This window comes from Selaginella moellendorffii, unplaced genomic scaffold (assembly GCF_000143415.4).
Source record: "Selaginella moellendorffii unplaced genomic scaffold, v1.0 SELMOscaffold_110, whole genome shotgun sequence".
Classification (NCBI taxonomy): Eukaryota; Viridiplantae; Streptophyta; class Lycopodiopsida; order Selaginellales; family Selaginellaceae; genus Selaginella; species Selaginella moellendorffii.
Window position 1 is genome coordinate 356,185 of NW_003314371.1, and position 16,137 is coordinate 372,321.

The 16,137-nt window shown below is 52.7% G+C and overlaps 5 protein-coding genes across 7 annotated transcripts; 3 read left to right on the forward strand and 2 right to left on the reverse strand.

Moving 5' to 3' along the window:
• Nucleotides 1-105: 105 nt before the first annotated feature.
• LOC9662892 lies at nt 106-7,330 on the forward strand. Its single transcript, XM_024664453.1, has 16 exons — nt 106-750; nt 815-905; nt 951-1,279; nt 1,332-1,596; nt 1,648-1,884; nt 1,931-2,077; nt 2,123-2,383; nt 2,434-2,577; nt 2,633-2,890; nt 2,945-3,118; nt 3,177-4,035; nt 4,094-4,287; nt 4,346-4,441; nt 4,506-6,182; nt 6,233-6,398; nt 6,449-7,330. Exons 1-16 carry the CDS (start codon nt 215-217, stop codon nt 7,150-7,152), a joined length of 6,138 nt encoding a protein of 2,045 aa, XP_024520221.1. The 5' UTR covers nt 106-214; the 3' UTR covers nt 7,153-7,330.
• Nucleotides 7,158-10,196, reverse strand: LOC112342510 (nuclear factor related to kappa-B-binding protein-like). Its single transcript, XM_024664460.1, has 2 exons — nt 7,321-10,196; nt 7,158-7,257 (listed from the first exon to the last, which is right to left on the reverse strand). Exon 1 carries the CDS (start codon nt 10,175-10,177, stop codon nt 7,328-7,330), a length of 2,850 nt encoding a protein of 949 aa, XP_024520228.1. The 5' UTR covers nt 10,178-10,196; the 3' UTR covers nt 7,158-7,257; nt 7,321-7,327.
• A 153-nt stretch (nt 10,197-10,349) lies between these two features.
• LOC112342513 (pentatricopeptide repeat-containing protein At1g62260, mitochondrial-like) lies at nt 10,350-12,008 on the forward strand. Its single transcript, XM_024664469.1, has one exon. It carries the CDS (start codon nt 10,376-10,378, stop codon nt 11,990-11,992), a length of 1,617 nt encoding a protein of 538 aa, XP_024520237.1. The 5' UTR covers nt 10,350-10,375; the 3' UTR covers nt 11,993-12,008.
• On the reverse strand, nt 12,002-13,534 carry LOC112342497 (pentatricopeptide repeat-containing protein At4g02750-like). Its single transcript, XM_024664420.1, has one exon. The coding sequence runs from the start codon at nt 13,532-13,534 to the stop codon at nt 12,002-12,004; it is 1,533 nt and encodes a 510-aa protein (XP_024520188.1).
• LOC9662893 (probable isoprenylcysteine alpha-carbonyl methylesterase ICMEL2) lies at nt 13,502-15,604 on the forward strand. Of its 3 annotated transcripts, none has more exons than XM_024664470.1 (11): nt 13,502-13,580; nt 13,637-13,963; nt 14,028-14,104; nt 14,181-14,250; nt 14,301-14,381; nt 14,430-14,504; nt 14,570-14,671; nt 14,730-14,939; nt 15,003-15,146; nt 15,217-15,307; nt 15,367-15,604. In XM_024664470.1, the coding sequence occupies exons 2-11, from the start codon at nt 13,686-13,688 to the stop codon at nt 15,517-15,519; spliced, it is 1,281 nt and encodes a 426-aa protein (XP_024520238.1). In that variant the 5' UTR covers nt 13,502-13,580; nt 13,637-13,685; the 3' UTR covers nt 15,520-15,604. The 3 variants fall into 3 exon arrangements, with proteins under 3 accessions (XP_024520238.1, XP_024520239.1, XP_002990626.2); XM_024664471.1 differs by having other exon boundaries at nt 13,520-13,580; nt 13,642-13,963; XM_002990580.2 differs by having other exon boundaries at nt 13,552-13,963.
• Nucleotides 15,605-16,137: the final 533 nt, after the last annotated feature.

Sequence of the window (16,137 nt, forward strand, 5' to 3'; positions counted from 1 at the left end):
CACGTCAGCGCTTGACTTCGCGGCGGTTGACCGTGCAATACCGTTTATTTTGTCCAAATTACAGGCATTTCGAATATGCCCCTGGAGAGAGAGAAGGTAGCAATTAGGGTTCATGGTTCTCGCCCAGTGGCTCGCGATGGTGCTAGGTCGCGGGCCAGCGCCAAAGCGCCGATCGACCAGGTGATTCTGTGAAAGGTCGCGGCTTGGCAGGGCGATGGCGTCGGCGGGCTTCGTCCTGGGCTGGAAGGGGGACGAGGACGAGGAGGTGGATATTGGCGGGTCGGATGAGGAAGCGCCAGGGATCGAGAGCGCAGGCGCTATTATTCCAGCAGGGGTCGAGAGCGCAGCCGCGAGGAGGATTCAAGCCGAAGATTTTGAAGCTGAGAGGAACAAGAGCGCGCCGAGTCCGTCGATATTTCGGGGAAATGAAAGGGAGCTCCCGCTTCCTCCTGGCGGTAAGCAGCGTCTCGAGAATCGTGCTCTTAATGGCGCTCCAAAGCTTGGAATGGAAGCTCAGGATAATCGAGGCTGCAAGAAGGAAGCTGGCGCTGCGAGGCGGGCAGAGAATGCTAATGGCACGGCTGCTTCGATCAAAGGCAAGGAGCCAGTGGTGGAAGAGGAAGACGAAACCATGGCATTTAAAAAGAGAAAGGTCGAATCTAGCAGCCTCCGGGATCTCAAACGCCGAAAAGACGGAGACTGGAGATCCAGCCAGTGGGTAGCTTGCGTGCTCTGCAAAAAGTGGCGAAGGTATGGCCAGAGTTTTAATTTCTTTTTCCATCTCCCTCGGCTGTACCAAACTTCTTGTCGGCAGGATTCCATTCGAGCTGACTGTGGAGAGGAGTACGTGGCACTGCAAGGAAAACGTCTGGAATTCCTCCATTGCAAGTTGCGAATGTCCACAGGTAGTTTGTTGTGCCTAAGATGTGATTAAATTCTATGATGTGCAGGAAGAGGCGAGCACCTTTGACAGCATGCCTACGATGCGGGTAGATTTCCCAAACACATTATGCATATCGGATGGCGTTTTACGGAGAACCTCCACGCCTCTGGACAAGTCTGCTGCTCCTGTACCAGATGATATGACCGTCGCAAGCGAGACGATCATCGGGAGCGCTACTGATGCCACTGATAGGGCCGTCTCTCCTGCTGAAAACGGTGCCGCCGCTTTGGACGTTTCAAAGTCTGCTCTCAAGACGCTTATCCCTGAAGAAGGTGAAGCTGTAGCGAACCAAGATGTGAGCCCCTGTCAAGTCTGTGGTTTGGGCGGTCAAACCATGTAAGCTTGATAATTGATTTCTATTCTCGCCTCTAACTTTCAGTTCTTGCAGCTCCTGCTCTCTAACAGGATGCGCGAGTAGATATCACTTTCACTGCTTGGTTCCTCCACTGACTTCTCGTCCTAGTGGAGGGTGGTATTGCAAGAATCACAAAGTTGAATCAATATGGCTCTCGAGTGCTGAATGCGGGAATGGTGGTCAGATGTATTACGTGAAGTGGAGAGGTCGTGCTCACCTTTATGATAGCGTGCTCAGTGAAGCCGTAGTAGCGAAGCTGGCATCGAAGAAGCTGACTCATCTAAAGAGGAATGGAAAGGTATTTGCTTGTTTTTTGGATGCTTCTAAAGTCTGACATGCAGCATTGCAGTTGCTAGAGTGGCAGCCGAGCTGGACAGTGCCAGAACGAGTCATAGGAATGCGACAAAATGATTCGCAGGAGATAGAATGGCTTGTGAAATGGACTCAACTCGGTTACGAACAATCCACATGGGAGTCTGCCTCTGCAAGATTTTTATTGGAGGAAAAAGGGCGGCTTTTGATCGATGTGTATGAGAAGTGGTGTGAAGTAGCGCGGCTGCGGGCTCGAGCTCCTCAGGCCGACAAGGTAACAATGTTTGCGTTCATACGAATGATAACATTTTCTCTTACAGGTTTCTGAAAAATGTGCGCGGCTTATAAAGCAACCTTCTTGGCTACAAAGTGTTTCTTTGCAAGACCATCAGCTGGAAATGCTAAACAATCTTCGCGATTGCTGGTGTAAGCAGAAGGGAGGCATTGTCTTAAGTAATCCAATCCAGGTACATGGGCTATTTGTGTCCCGGCGTGATTAACTCGTTTTGCAGGAAGAACCAGTTCCGGTTGTAGCCTTCTCAATCTCTTTGTGTCGGGAATTCAGAACAAAGGAGCCCATACTGGTGGTGACTTCTCCAGAGATGCTGCCGTTTTGGGAGAAGAAGCTTAAAGAGTGGACACTTGATCTCAACGTAGTTATGTACTGTGGCACTCCTAATAGTAGGTACTTCATTCGACAGCATGAGTTCTCTCTGATCGAAGGCTGCGTCAAGCTACACATCGTGGTAACCACGTTGGATGTTGTGGGCTCGGTAAGCTTCCCCTTTTTATTTTTTAATAACCATTTTCATAATCAATGCAGGATGTGGATGTGGACTTTCTTAAAGGGTTTAAGTGGTCCTGTCTATTAATTCATGACTCTCGTCGAGCTCGGAGAAGTATATACGAAAATTTGGCGAAGGTGTCTTCCAGTTTTTGTTTGCTTTTCTGTCCAGAGCCTTGGAAGGTAGTGTTTGCGTTGTCTCATTGTGTATACTCATTATTTCTTATCGTTCTCTCAGTGGGATTCCGAAGAGCGTCAACTTATTGCGGAAGTTCTTGGAAAAGATAAAAGCGTTGACTGGAAGGAGCTTGTGGCCTGCCAGTACAATGCTGAACCTGTGAATGATCTAAGGGAATATTGGGTTCCGGCGCAAATGTCCCCTGTGCAGGTTCATCAGTATTGTTTGCTCATTGTAAAACACTTTGAGCTTCTGCGGTCAGGCAATATGTCTCAGGGGGATAATATTCTTCACGAACTTGTTTCTGTGCTTCGAGATGTAAGTTTTTTTATGTAGTTATCTTCTGATAATATTCTCCTGTTTCTAGAGCAGTGTTGTAGTCATCCTTATTTGGTCTCGGAAACTTTGGCAAAATCTGTCGGGGAGCTCGTTCCTCAGGAGGAGTGGCTTAATGCGGGGATAAGAGCGAGTGGCAAATTGGAGCTTATGCACAAGATGCTCTCGCACTTTTATCTGAACAAAAAGAAAACCCTTATCATTGTCCAGGTATCAAAAGTTCATCTGCTTGAGTATTGTTTCATAATTTATATATTTTCTTTTTCAGAACACACGTTCCAAACAGCTCATGAACATTATTGATGATTATCTAAAGCAACAATTTGGCTCATATGGACGCATTGAGCGAGGAATGGATGCACAGGTTCGTCAGGCATCTCTCACAAGGTTCAACTCGCAGGACTCTAGCTGTTTTGCACTTCTTCTCGAGCGCGGTGCTGCTACATCTATTCCAAATCAGCTCACGGCCGTCGACGCGGTTTTTATCTACGACAGCGACTGGAACCCATGGAGTGACACAACGTGCATCCGAAAGCTTGGTCTCAACAACGTGACCGTGTATAGACTGTACAGCGGCCTCACTGTGGAGGAAAAGATTCTTGATGGAGCACGGGAGGATGTGGTGTCAAACGAACGCCAACTTAAGAATTTGAGCTTGAAAGCAATGCAAGAGATGCTTCGTTGGGGTGCGGCGGCTCTACTACAGATGGACGACTGGTGTACACAAAATGATGCAGTCACGGATCCAAGGATAGGATGGAATGGTGGAACGGTCCCAAACGAGATTGGCAAACAACTGTTTTCTCTAGATGACGATGAAGTGAAGGCTGTTTCTCTTGGCAACCACGGAACACGTCTCAGCGACAAAGCTCGAGCGATTTTGTCACACAGAGATGCGTCGTCCAAAGGAGTTCCTCTTTATGGTGTATCGTCCAAGGCTTGTGAAGACGGAAATTCGACGGCGGCGGATGAGTTCTGGTCCCCGCTTCTCAAGGGTAAACGCGAAAAGTCGCTCCAGTTACAGGGACAAAGAACGCGAAAGCCAGTTGAATATCGAGATTTTGAAGACATATCAAAGAGAAAGAAAAGGAAACTTACGTCACCAAGTTACCTAGCGGCCCACGGCGGTAAGATAAGTGTTTTGATGCTTGGGCTAGAATCGTACTCTTTTGTTGTTTATTACAGAGCTACGGCAAGTGGATGCTTCTGATACAGTCCGTCCAACTCCTGATGCTTCACCCCAGGTAGCAGCACCTCCAGTTTCGCAAAGTTCTGGAGGTCGTGTAACAACTTCGAGCAGCCAACGAGAGGAGCAGCTTGAGCGTCTCAGCAGTTTGCAGGGAGAGCTGAAGTCCCTGGGCGAGTTCATAGAGTTACCAGTAAGCAGTGCTTGGGCTTTAACTGTTTGCAGTTGTCTCACTCGACTTTCTTTCGTAGGAGAATGTACTAAAGCGCGCGTTGGAATTGCTCACTTTCGTGGTAAAGAACCTGCGGATGAATAATAATTTCCGTCACGAGGTGCAGTTGTCCTTGGTATGTTCTATATCTAATATTCGTGTTTTTAGCTTCTGAAAGACTTATGCCTTCTTCTTGGCAGTGCTGGATTGCAGCAGAACAGATGGGCGTTGACTTCGACAAAGTGGTGGCGACTTTAGCGGCAACGAGCGAGGGGTTTGATGTGGACGACCAGTCGCTGGAGGCTGTTCACAACAAGCTCAAGATAGCTTTGGGAGCCTTTCCTGCGTCTCGTTCACAAAACGGACAGTCTCCAACGGTAGCTGCCACGGAAAAAACCCAGCCAGCGGCTGTGTCACCACGGGCTTGTTTAGATTCTCCTCCCGGGGGATGTCGTGTATCGGTAGAAAAAAGGGACCTGTTGGAAGAAAAAAAGCAGGAACTGAAGACGAGGAGGAAAGCCCAGACTCAAAAGCTCCTGAACTCTCAAAAGCGAGTGTGGTGCGAGCTTATGGAGAACGAAACCAAGCAAAAGGTCCACCTTGAGAAGGTTTACGAAGCTGAATGCAGAACTATTCAAGCGTTGGGGACGGCTGAGAGTAGCCGGCTGCTAGCAGAGAAAGCCGAGGAACACAAGTTACGGGTGAAAGAACTTCAGACGCGGCTAGATAAGGAGAGAAGGGAATTGGGAGAGAGACAAACGTTCACGAGGAACAGGATGGGCGCGTTCTTTGCTGATCGGCTAAAGCAGCTGGACAACGGTGTTATGCCAATTGATATCACTCCGGCAACCGACAATACCGCTGAATTGCGGGAATATCAACCTGAAAGTTCCGCCAACCTTAGCCACCAGGAACAGCAACTTCCGCGAGAAAGCGATGATCTCGGGCGTGGAAATTCTCGTGGTGTCCGTCAACAGCAATCTCCATGTGAGCAGCAAGCAGATCCTCCCATGATCCAGAGTGAAGACACTCCTGCTCGACCGCGAGTTTCTTCCGTTTCTATGACCACTGCGGAAGCCTCGCATCCTGTGCTTCCTGAAGCCCCCGTTCCAGCTCCTGAAATTGGTTCTAGCACAAGAGAAGAAGTCTCCGTTCCTGCTATCAGAAGTAAAGTAACTCAAGTTCATGCGAGCAGAAACGAAGTTCCAGTTCCGAACGTTCCTGCGAGCAGAAGACAAGAAGTTCAACCTCCAAGCATTCCAGCGAGCAGGACAACTTCCATTGCTGCGAGCCGAAGAGAGGAAGTTCCGCTTACACGGGACGTTGCTATTGCTGCGAGCGGAAGAGAAGAAGTTCCACTTACACGGGATGTTTCTATTGCTGCGAGCGGAAGAGCAGAAGCTCCGGCTGTTCCGGCTCCTGCGAGCAGAAGGGAAGAAGTCCCTCTTCCTGCGAGAACAGTAGAGGAAGTTCCACTTGCAAGTGACGTCGTCCGACCGCCAGCCAGCAGAAGCCAAGTCCCACCCGAGATCCCAGCGAGCAGAAGCCAGCAAGGACCAGCGACCGGGAGCCGAGCCGCAGTTGTTATTGCGTTACCAGCGAGCAGAGGCCAGGAAGAATTTCCACGTACTACTAGTGGTCGGGCCAACGAAATCTTTGCAGGGAACAGAAGTCAAGTTGTCGTTGCGCTTCCTGCAACGGGTCAGATTCATGCTGAAGCTCCTCTTCCCCTTGGCCAGAGTCCGCGGGTTCCACAGCAGCCGGTTTCCAACTTTGTGCCGCCAGCGCGCCTGTCTTCGCACTACGATCCACTGTCGCTGGAGGAGACGAGGCTGCAGAAAGAGATGGAGAAGATCAAGAAGGCGCGCGACGACGAGGTTGGGTTCATCAGCCTTTCTTTGCTCAACTTCCTCGTATTTGAGTTCAGGTGGCAAGGCTTTCGAAAGAACTGGAGGCGTTGAAACGGAAGCTCGAGGACGAGTGCAAAGCGTTCGCCCAGAAGGCGGAAGCGTTACAAGGCAACCTTGCAGCGGTGGCTGCGCAACGCCGCTTATCCGAGGCGCTAAGGCTGAAAGACAGCGTGCGCCTCAAAGGTACTATGTCATTTCTCCCTGTTTCTTTACAGCCATGCGTGGTTTCTCAGGATCTCCCGGACCGCCAGCTCCGGCAAGCGTGTGGCACAACTCCGTCATGGACTTCGCCGCCATCGCGGGCGCCAACTCGCGGCCGCAAGCTCTGGCCGGCTCCTCCTCTCCAATGGCCGCGATCTACAACACGCAGCATGGGATACTCAGAGTCCCAGGGCAGCACTTTGGCCAGCAGCAGCATCCTCAGCAGGTGATGGTCTTCCCGCCGCCATCGCCAACCAACGCGACACGAGCTCCAGATCTCCTCCGGCCAATCTCTCCCAGCTTCGCCACCCCAGCAACGCAGCAGACGCATCACCATACGAGGCTCCAGTTCGTGCCAGTCTCAGCTTCTACGATGATGATGACGAGTCCAGCAGTAGCACCGCCTTCTCCCACGGTGGTGGCCACGACTCAAGAGCTCATGAACGCCCGCGTCAGCTCGCAGGTAATGTACAGGAACATAAGCGAGAACCTGCGGCTGTCCTGGTTGAACCAGGCTCACACAGGGACAGGCGGCGGCGGCGGTAGCTTTAGTAACACAGGAGTAGTACCAGCTGCCGCGGTCACTGACGTAGCTGTGGATCACGCGGCTCAAGCTAGCGCCAGTTCTGTAGCACGAGTTCTAGCCGGAGGCAACGCATTTATCGCCCAGCACCCTCTGGACTCCCGGGTGAGCTTGGGACACGCTGACTACATCTGCTTATCAGACGAGGAGTAGGGAAAGAGAAAACTGTTCGAGTGACTTACTAGGAGAACACAAGGGGACATAGGAAAACGAACAAACGCTGTTCGCAATTTTGGCTTTTACACTTCTGGAAGACCTCTGAGCACGAGAGCGAGGTTTAGAGAAGATGTGACAATAGTAGTAGTAAAAGAAGCTACGAACCTTTTCACTAGCTGTCGTCTCCAGTGATCATGGCGTCTGCGTCCCTGTTTGCTGCAGCCATGGCTTCTACGTCGACAAACTCGGTTGGATCTTGCTGTGCTACTCCTGCTGCTGATGATGGTGGCGATGAGGCATGCTGACTCCAAGCTGCCTGTTCTTGCGGTGTTTGTTCTTGTTGTCCGGCTTGGACAGCGCCTTGCTGGTTCCAGGAAGCGGGAGCGTGAGCGTGAGCTTCCCACGGTGCTGGAATGGGACGAGTTGCCGGAGGGAGGAGCTCCATGTACGAAGGCATTGCTGGATCGGCCGCTAGAGAGCCACTGCCGTTGAGAACTCTGGGACTGGACAGGGAGCCGCTCTTGCTGTACACGAGCTCCGTCCTGCCGGCGGAGTAGATGGCGGACGTCGTAGTTTCCGGGAGTCTCAGCTCGATTCCAAAGCCGCCGCCGCCGCCACCGCTGCCTCCGCCATCTTGCTCCATCCCGCCAGGCGAGCCGTTTTCGTAGCACCCCTGTGGCAGCTCGGCAACGCCGACGCCACCACCTTCAAATGCGTCCTTTTTCTGCCTCTTCCACCGCTTGGTCGACGAAGTACCGTCGTCCTCAAAGTCCTCTTCGCTCCTCTCCGTGTGGAGGTAGAGCCAGAGCTTCCTCTCGCCGTCGTAGCGTACGCACGGATCTCTCTCGTAGTGAAGCCTGTCCAAGGCACCACTCACCACCTGGTGAACTTGAGCCTCGGAAACGTCCTCGACAACGAACTGTGAGTCCCGGATCAAGGCACACACGTCCGCCCGTGTCCCCACGCCACCAGGAAGCCGAGCAGCAGCGTCCCTCACCAGGCACAGAATCGTGACGTGCGGAGGCCGGTCCGGCTTGAGCATGGAATGGTCCCTGGCTTTGGAGTTCGGCTTTCCCCCGCCTCTTCTCAAAGGAGCCACCACCGACTTTTGCCCGTCCGAGCGCGTGTAAGCAAACGCCCGGTCTGGTACCGAGTAGCGAAGTATTTCCTCCTTCCGGAAGTAGGACCTCATGTCTTCCGAGCTCGGCGCGATGGTTATCAGACTCTTCTGCGCTCGCATGTCCCTGAATCTCTCCCTCTCGTCCACGGCCGCCGAGGCAACCGGAGGCGGCGGAAGTTGCAACTGGACCATTTGCTGCCGAGTTTCTTCGCCGTGCTTGTACCACGTCGCAAACGCTTCTTCCAGCTTCGAAAGGATCTTGGACGGTACACCCCAGTCGTCCGCCAGCATGTTGCCAGACTCGTCCACAGATCCCTGGGGGCCGATCCAGTACCAAGACTTCGACTCCTTCTCGTAAGTCGTGAGCGGCTTCCACCCCTTGGCTCCAGCAGGAGCAATCTTGGATGATAGGACTTTCAATGCTCCCCACGCTAAGTCTTGCAGTGGCTCCTGAGCCTGGAGGACTTTTCGATCCCCTGGATTTTCCTGCACTCTGCTGACAACCTCCGAGAAGGGAACGCAGAAAAAACCAGCTTTTGCTGCGCCATCGTCACTGCCGTTGTCATCAGTCGGACTCGACGGGCCACTGCTGGCATTCTTTGATAACGCTGCGTCAACGTTGGGGCCACTGTCCTTGGCCGGCGTCAGCAAAGCTCGCCTCAGAGCCGACAGGAACAAGATGATCGAAAATGGGAAGGTGACTCCCAGTTTCTTGATAACCTTCGACTGTGGTGGAGATTCCGAAACCTCTTTCTCAGCCGCCACCTTTTTCTTCGTCTTCTTCTTCTGCTCTGCCTCCTCGTTCCCTGGCTCGGCCTTCGCCACTCCAACGTCCACAAGAGCTTGCATTCTCTGCTTTCCCGCACTGGAAGCCTTCTTGTCACTATCTTCCGAGCTCGTCATACTCTCATCCTCCCTGGTCCGCTTGGCCACCGAAGCCCTCTCCACATTCGACTTCCTCTTCTTCTCGCCACTCGTCAGCGAGGAGCTTGTATTCCCGCCACCACCACCACCACTGTCATTTCCAAAGGCCTCCGGATCATCCGAGACTGGAGACGCCGCGTTCTCAGCCTTCCCAGGAACAGACTTCTTCACAACACCACCTTTGGAGGCAGCTCTCCCAGCCTTTGCTAAGCCCGGCTTAGCTACAGCTCCCTTCGCTACCATCCTCGTGTTTCCATGCACAGCTTCAGCCACTGGCTCGGCAGCCTTGCTCTTCAACGCATCCTTCACTGTCTCGGGCATCTTCGCCTTCTGGACAGCCTTGAAAGTCTTCTCAGCCACCTTTGGGAGCTGCGGCTTCACCTTGGTGTCCTTCCACTTCCTCCAAATCTCTAGCCTCCCCTCGATCTCCACGTCCGGATACTCCTCCCACAGCTTTTGCATCTCCACGAACGAGCTCACCATGGAATTGTGGTACTTTCTCAGCAGCTGGTAGTGCTCTTTCCTCTGGAGACACTTAATCCCGTCCGAGTACTGCACCACATTGGGCTGGCAATGTCCTCCTTTCAAGCTCTCGAACAACTGGGCCATTGGATTCCCGAAGAAGATATTGCTAGTGCCCGAGAGAAGCTCCTTGAGCGTCGTCGCAAATGCCTCCTGGTCGATCTCCGGGGGCATGAAAGCCATGAGCTGCTCCCTCTCCTCCTCGGACAAGTAGAAATTCCAAGTCTCCAGGGACAAAATGTTCTTCAAGTCGGGAAGATCGAACAGCTCGAACGGGAAGCTGGCGATGGATTCCCCGACCTGGCAAGTCTCCATACCCTTGTCCGAGAGCTCCGATTCCGTAGAAACCTCCGAATCCTCGAGCTTCACCGCCAGCATTCTCCGGGGCGCAGTGGCGCCGGCATCGCTCGACGATCTAGCACCGCCAGCCCTGTGATTGTTGGCGAGAATCGCCATTTTCTCTACATCTACCTGAGCTCCACTCGCCTCCTCGATTTCTCCACTGGAGCCCTAGCTCCTAACGAACCGGGTTAGGGCTTGAGCGCCCAAAGGAATGATGACGTGGCGCTCGCCAGGCCGTTGGATCGGCCACTCCTTCTCCCTCCTCCCGGAAAGATCTTCCGCGAATGGTGCAAGCCTTCTTCCTCCTCCCGGATGATTAGAACAGAGTCCAAGAGAAAGAGGAAGCTCGCCAGCGGCGCTGCCAGCAATCTCGAGTGGATTCTCGCCGTAAACGCGAATCGACAGCCCGATCTCGACACCGCTAGCTGCGCCGACCTCATCGCGGCCTGTGGAGCGGCCAGAGATCTCAATCGCGGCAAGCGCATCCGCGATTCCATCATCCAGAGGAGCCCAGCGCTGCGAGAATGCGCCTACCTCTCTACCCGCCTGATCGAGATGTTTGGGCAGTGCGAGAGCGTGGAGGACGCGCGCAGGGCTTTCGACTCCATGGCTGGCCGGGACAAATACTCGTGGAACGCGCTCCTTCAGGCATATGCCCGGAATGGGCATCTGGAGAGCGCCAAGAATCTCTTCGACCGGATGCCACACAGGGATATTTACACATGGACGGCGATGATGAACGCATCCGCGCAATCCGGACAGTTCCAGCTATCCACATTTCTTTTCAACCAGATGCCGTCTAGGGACATCGTTCCATGGACGGTGTTTATCACTGCACTTGCCAAGACCGGGGATATTCCTAAAGCTGGGGAATTACACCAAAAGATGCCCCAATGGAGCATTTTCTCTTCCACGGCGCTAATCTCTGCATACACGGAGAAGGGTTACGTTTCCCAAGCTAGAGAAATTTTTGATACTATGCCATACAAGACCGTCGTAACATGGAACGCTATGGTAACAGCCTATGCCGCAAACCGGCATATTGTTGACGCCAAGTGGGTGTTTGACAGTGCCACGGAGAGGAACGTAGTGACGTGGACTGTCCTCGTGGCGGGACTTGCGGAGTTTGGCCATGCTGACGAGGCTGCCGGGATGCTGGAAAAAATGCCACGTAGAGACACCGTGACTTGGAATGCCGTGATGGCAGCATTTGCCCGTCAAGGGCATTTGGATCAAGCACAGAAACTATTTGAAAAGATGCCCGAGAAGAACACTGTGTCTTACAATGAGGTTCTGGCAGCATTGATCGAGCAAAACCGGATGGACGAGGCCAAGAGATTTCTCGAGAGGATCCCAGATCCAGACGTGATCTCATGGACGACGCTGCTAGCAGGATTTGCCCGTTTGGGGCATCTGGGCGAAGCTCAAGCTCTCTTCGATCGGATGCCGCTACAAAACGTGGTTTCGTGGACTACCATGGTCGCGGCCTATGCCAGAAACGATCGCGCAAGCGACGCAGTGGAGATCTTCCAGTCTATGGATCTGGAAGGGATCAAACACGACGAGGTAACGTTCTTGGACATCCTCACGGCGTGCGCGCATCTCGGCCTCGTCGATCATACCCGGTTCTTCTTCCTGTCAATGTGCCAGAACCGAGGCATCGATCCGCTGCTCCACCACTACCTCTGCGTTGTGGACGCTCTCTCTCGCGCCGGGAGGCTGGGAGAGGCCGAGGAGCTTCTCTGGAGCATGCCTTTCGAGCCCGAGACCGAGGCGTGGACGACACTGCTGGGAGCTTGCCGGATCCACGGCGACGCCGATCGTGGAGCTCGGATCGGGCTTCTGATCCTCGAGCTCAATCGCGATCGAGAAGCCCATCGAGGAGCACCTTACATGCTCCTGTTTGGAATCCATGCCGAGGGAACGTAACCCGGATCATCAAAAGGTGGCGGTCTTGGTTCCTCCATAGATGTTGGAGAGAAGAACATAGCTTGGAGCACAGCCAGGATCCAGCGCCAGTATGATTGTCTCAATCCTTGCCGCGCGCTTGGAGTCCCGGTGGATCTTGCAACCCGCTAGGAGCGTCGTCCAGGTGATGATCTGGGGGACGAAGGGCATGGAGTTGACGAGCTCCTCAGCAGCGTCCATTCTCCCAGCACGCCCAAGAACGTCGATCACGCAGTGGTAGTGCTCCAGGATTGGGGTCACGCCGCGGTCCAGGATCATCCACAGGAACTGCTGGACGCTCTCCTTGACGAGCCCCGTGTGGCTATGCGCCGTGAGGACGCTCACGTATGTGATCTCGTTGGGCCGCGACGATCCATCCTGCTCCATGACCTTGAAGAGATCGAGAGCTGCAAGGAACTCGCCGCTCTGGACGTATGCCGCCAGCATCGCGTTCCAGGAGATAACGTTACGATCCGGCATGGAATCGAAGAGCTTCCGAGCTTGCAGCAAATGCCCCTTTTGAGCATACGCTGCAAAGATCGCGGTCCAGGAGACCACATTGCGATCTCGCATTGTATCAAAGAGGTTCTTAGCCTGTTCCAAGTTTTGGGTGTTGACATAGAGCTGGATCATGGAATTCACAGCTTGGAGGTCCTGTTCCGGCATTTCAAGAAAGAGGTTTTGTGCTTGTAGCCAATGCCCACACTGGGCAAATGCGGTGACCATAATTGTCCAAGCTATCACAGTTCTTCCCGGCATGGCATCGAAAATTCGCTTAGACTCCTCTACTCTCCTGTGCTGCGCATGGATCTGGAGGAGCGCCGTCCAGGAGATCGAATTCCTCTCGCCCATGATCTCAAACAGCGCTCGCGCCTCGCCAAGATGCCCATTTTGGGCAAATCCCACCATCATCGTCGTCCACGACGCCCCATCCTGATAAGGCATTCGCTCAAACACCGCCACAGCCTCTAGGGTTCTTCCAGTGCCCATGAATGCCGCGCACAGCGCGTTCCACGACACGAGATTCCGGCGCTCCATGCTCGCGAAGAGGCGGCGCGATTCCCCCAGGCGGCCGCGCTGGGCATTGGCCGTGATGAGCGAGTTCCACGACACCAGATCCCTGTCGGGCGAGCTCTCCAGCATCTCGTGCGCGCGATCGAGGTCGCCGTTGATCGCGTAGGCGTGCGTGATGATGTTCCAGGAGAATCGATTGGGCGCCGCGATGCCGTCGAACACCATGCGCGCCTCGTCCACGCTGCCGCACCGGCTGTACATCTCGATGAGGAGATTCGCGAGGTAGCGATTGGCGTGGTGCTCGCCCTGCCGGATCCGCGCGTGGAGCTTCCGCCCCTCGGCGATGTCCTTGGCCCTGCCGCAGATCTTGACAAGCTCCGCCAGGGACTGCACGATTCTCCCCATTGCTCGCCATGCTCCCCAAGAACACCAAACGAATCTGGGCCGTCTATTCTCAAGAACACCGCGAATCCGAGCCGTCCATTTTGAAAGGAAGGGGCCGAGCACCATGGAAAAAGCCCTAGAAGCGGGAGACTAGCTCACGGCCGGCATGGAGGTAACGCGTCGTATTCTCGTTCTTTGCAGGGTGAGGGTGATCTCCCACTATTCCAGCACAGTGCTTCCAGGATTCCATGATCGATCTTCTTTCTTCTCATCCGCCATGACGGTCGTCAGGAGCAAATCCTTCGGCGGCTTTGCCTGCAAGGAGACTAAGGTCGAAATCCCAGATCAGCAGCAGGATGACGAGCTCTCGCGGCTGATTTCTCCTTCGGAATCCTTCTCCTTCGGCCACCAGCAACAGAGGCGGCGGAGGAGTCCGAGCAGCGAATTCTCGGGCCAGATCCAGTCGCAGCATTCGTTCCGCGAGGATGTCTCTCACGCAGCATCCGAGACATATCTTCTTACCAGGCTCACGTTCAAGCTCTTGAGATACTTGGGGTAAAGTATAGCGTTTTCATTGGTTTCTTCTTTCTCTTCATCTTTTCTAACTTCTAGATCCCAGGATTGGCTATCGATGGATGGTGAAATTCATTGCCTTGAGCCTGTACGCTACCTTTCTTATGCCAGGATTTATTCAAGGTAGCTCATTCAATCTTTCTTCTTCATTTTTTTTTCTCTGCGCTAAAATCTGGCTTTTCTTTGAGTTTTTTTATAGTTTCTTGGTACTATTACTTCTCAAAGCGAGTACATAGAAGCATCGTGTATGGTGATCAGCCGAGAAACAGGTGAGAGTTTCAGTTCTCGTTTTTCCTTGATTATAGCATTTTGGTTGTAGATTGGACCTTTACTTACCAGAGAAAACTGACGGATCTAAGCCTGCAGTGGCTTTCGTTACTGGTGGCGCGTGGATTATCGGGTTGGCCTTCACCCCTTTTCTTACACGTGGAGCTGATAACTTTTACAGATACAAAGCGTGGGGAGCTCTTCTGGGTCGTCAGCTTGTCGACAGAGGGGTAATTGTTGCGTGTATAGATTACAGGTCAATCTTCTATGGTTTAAAACATAAAAAAAACAAGTTCTGATTCTTGTTGTTTGATTGAACAGGAACTTTCCTCAAGGTGGGATAAGTGACATGGTTGCCGATGTATCAACGGCACTTTCGTTTTTCTGCAATAACATTTCGAGCTATGGTGGGAATGTAGACAGGTAATTTGCTCCCTATCCATGCATAATAGTCTAATTTTTTTTTTTCTGCGTGGCATAGGCTGTATCTAGCTGGTCAATCTGCTGGCGCACACATTGCTTCCTGCGCTCTCGTCAACCAGGCTAGGAAAGAGGCCATCCACGGAAAATGCAATCTTTTGTGGAGTGCCACCCAGTTCAAGGCCTTCTTTGGCATATCTGGAGGATACAATCTTTTCAAGCTTGTAGATCACTTTCATAATCGAGGCCTGTACAGATCGCTCTTTCTGAGGTAAGTGCTTTCCGCTTTCTTCACTTCAAAGTTAAATCTCTGATGCCTTGGTTTTTAATCCAGTGTAATGGAAGGGGAAGGATCGTTAGCACAGCATTCTCCGGAAATAGTTGTTAGCAGCAGAGAATTTCAGCCGGCCGTGCCTTTGCTACCGACCATGGTTTTGTGCCATGGGACGGCCGACTACTCAATTCCTCACAGCTCGAGGTACGCATTGCTCCTTACTGGAGAAAAACTCACTTTTATTTTTTATTTTTTCCTTTCTGCTGGATTGCAGTGTTAGCTTTGCCGAGGCACTAGGACGTGTAAATGCGAATGTGGTCACTAATTTTTACAAGGACAAGACCCACACCGACATCATCATACAGGTAGGCCTCTCTTTCGATTGTTTCCCGATGGCACGAAGCGATTACCGAATGCATTCCAGGACCCAATGCGTGGGGGCAAAGATGAGCTTCTTTACGACATACTCGAGGTGATATACCGAGACAACGAGGCCGAGGTTGATCGAGGGCGGCTGGATAGACGGATGCTGCCAGAGATTTTGCTCAAGCTCGCGAGGAAGGTGAGTCCCTTCTAGCAGCACCTCCGTGATACATATGTACAATATACGATTGTATCTATCAAAGAAATCAATAGAGATGTTTGGTTTTCCTGGCGTCAAAGTGGCCCCCAAGCACTAGAAGTGAGGTAAATGCTCGCAGAATCTAGCACCACACGCATTTGAAAAAGAAGGAAGACGAAGGGTATGATTATAGCGGCGTTGTGGGGGTGTTTTTTGATGACTATATGGGGTTTTTGGAACGACAGATACGTGACGAATGGTGATGAAAGCTGATCTTGGCAATAACTCTGTCAATTGGCCACTAGAGGCTTAGACACAATCAAGAAAAAAGGTGGAAGAAAAAAGTCACGCGGGACTTTTATGTCCAAGTCGCCGCTGCTACATGAAACCTCTCTCCACTTCCATTTTGCGTGTGTTTCTTGACAACACATTCCATTGTGCCAACTTTGAGGAGTTTCCAAGTTTCTCCTAGAAAGGCTTTCTGGAGCTATGGTAAACAACGGCACAGCTGACGGGAGCAAAGCGTCACGTTTGGATGGATTTGCCTATAAATTGTGGCGACAAGGTGATCCAGATCATCATCCAGCCAAGCCGGCCTTCTCTAGTCGAGCAAAGCAAAACGAGCAAAGCCGA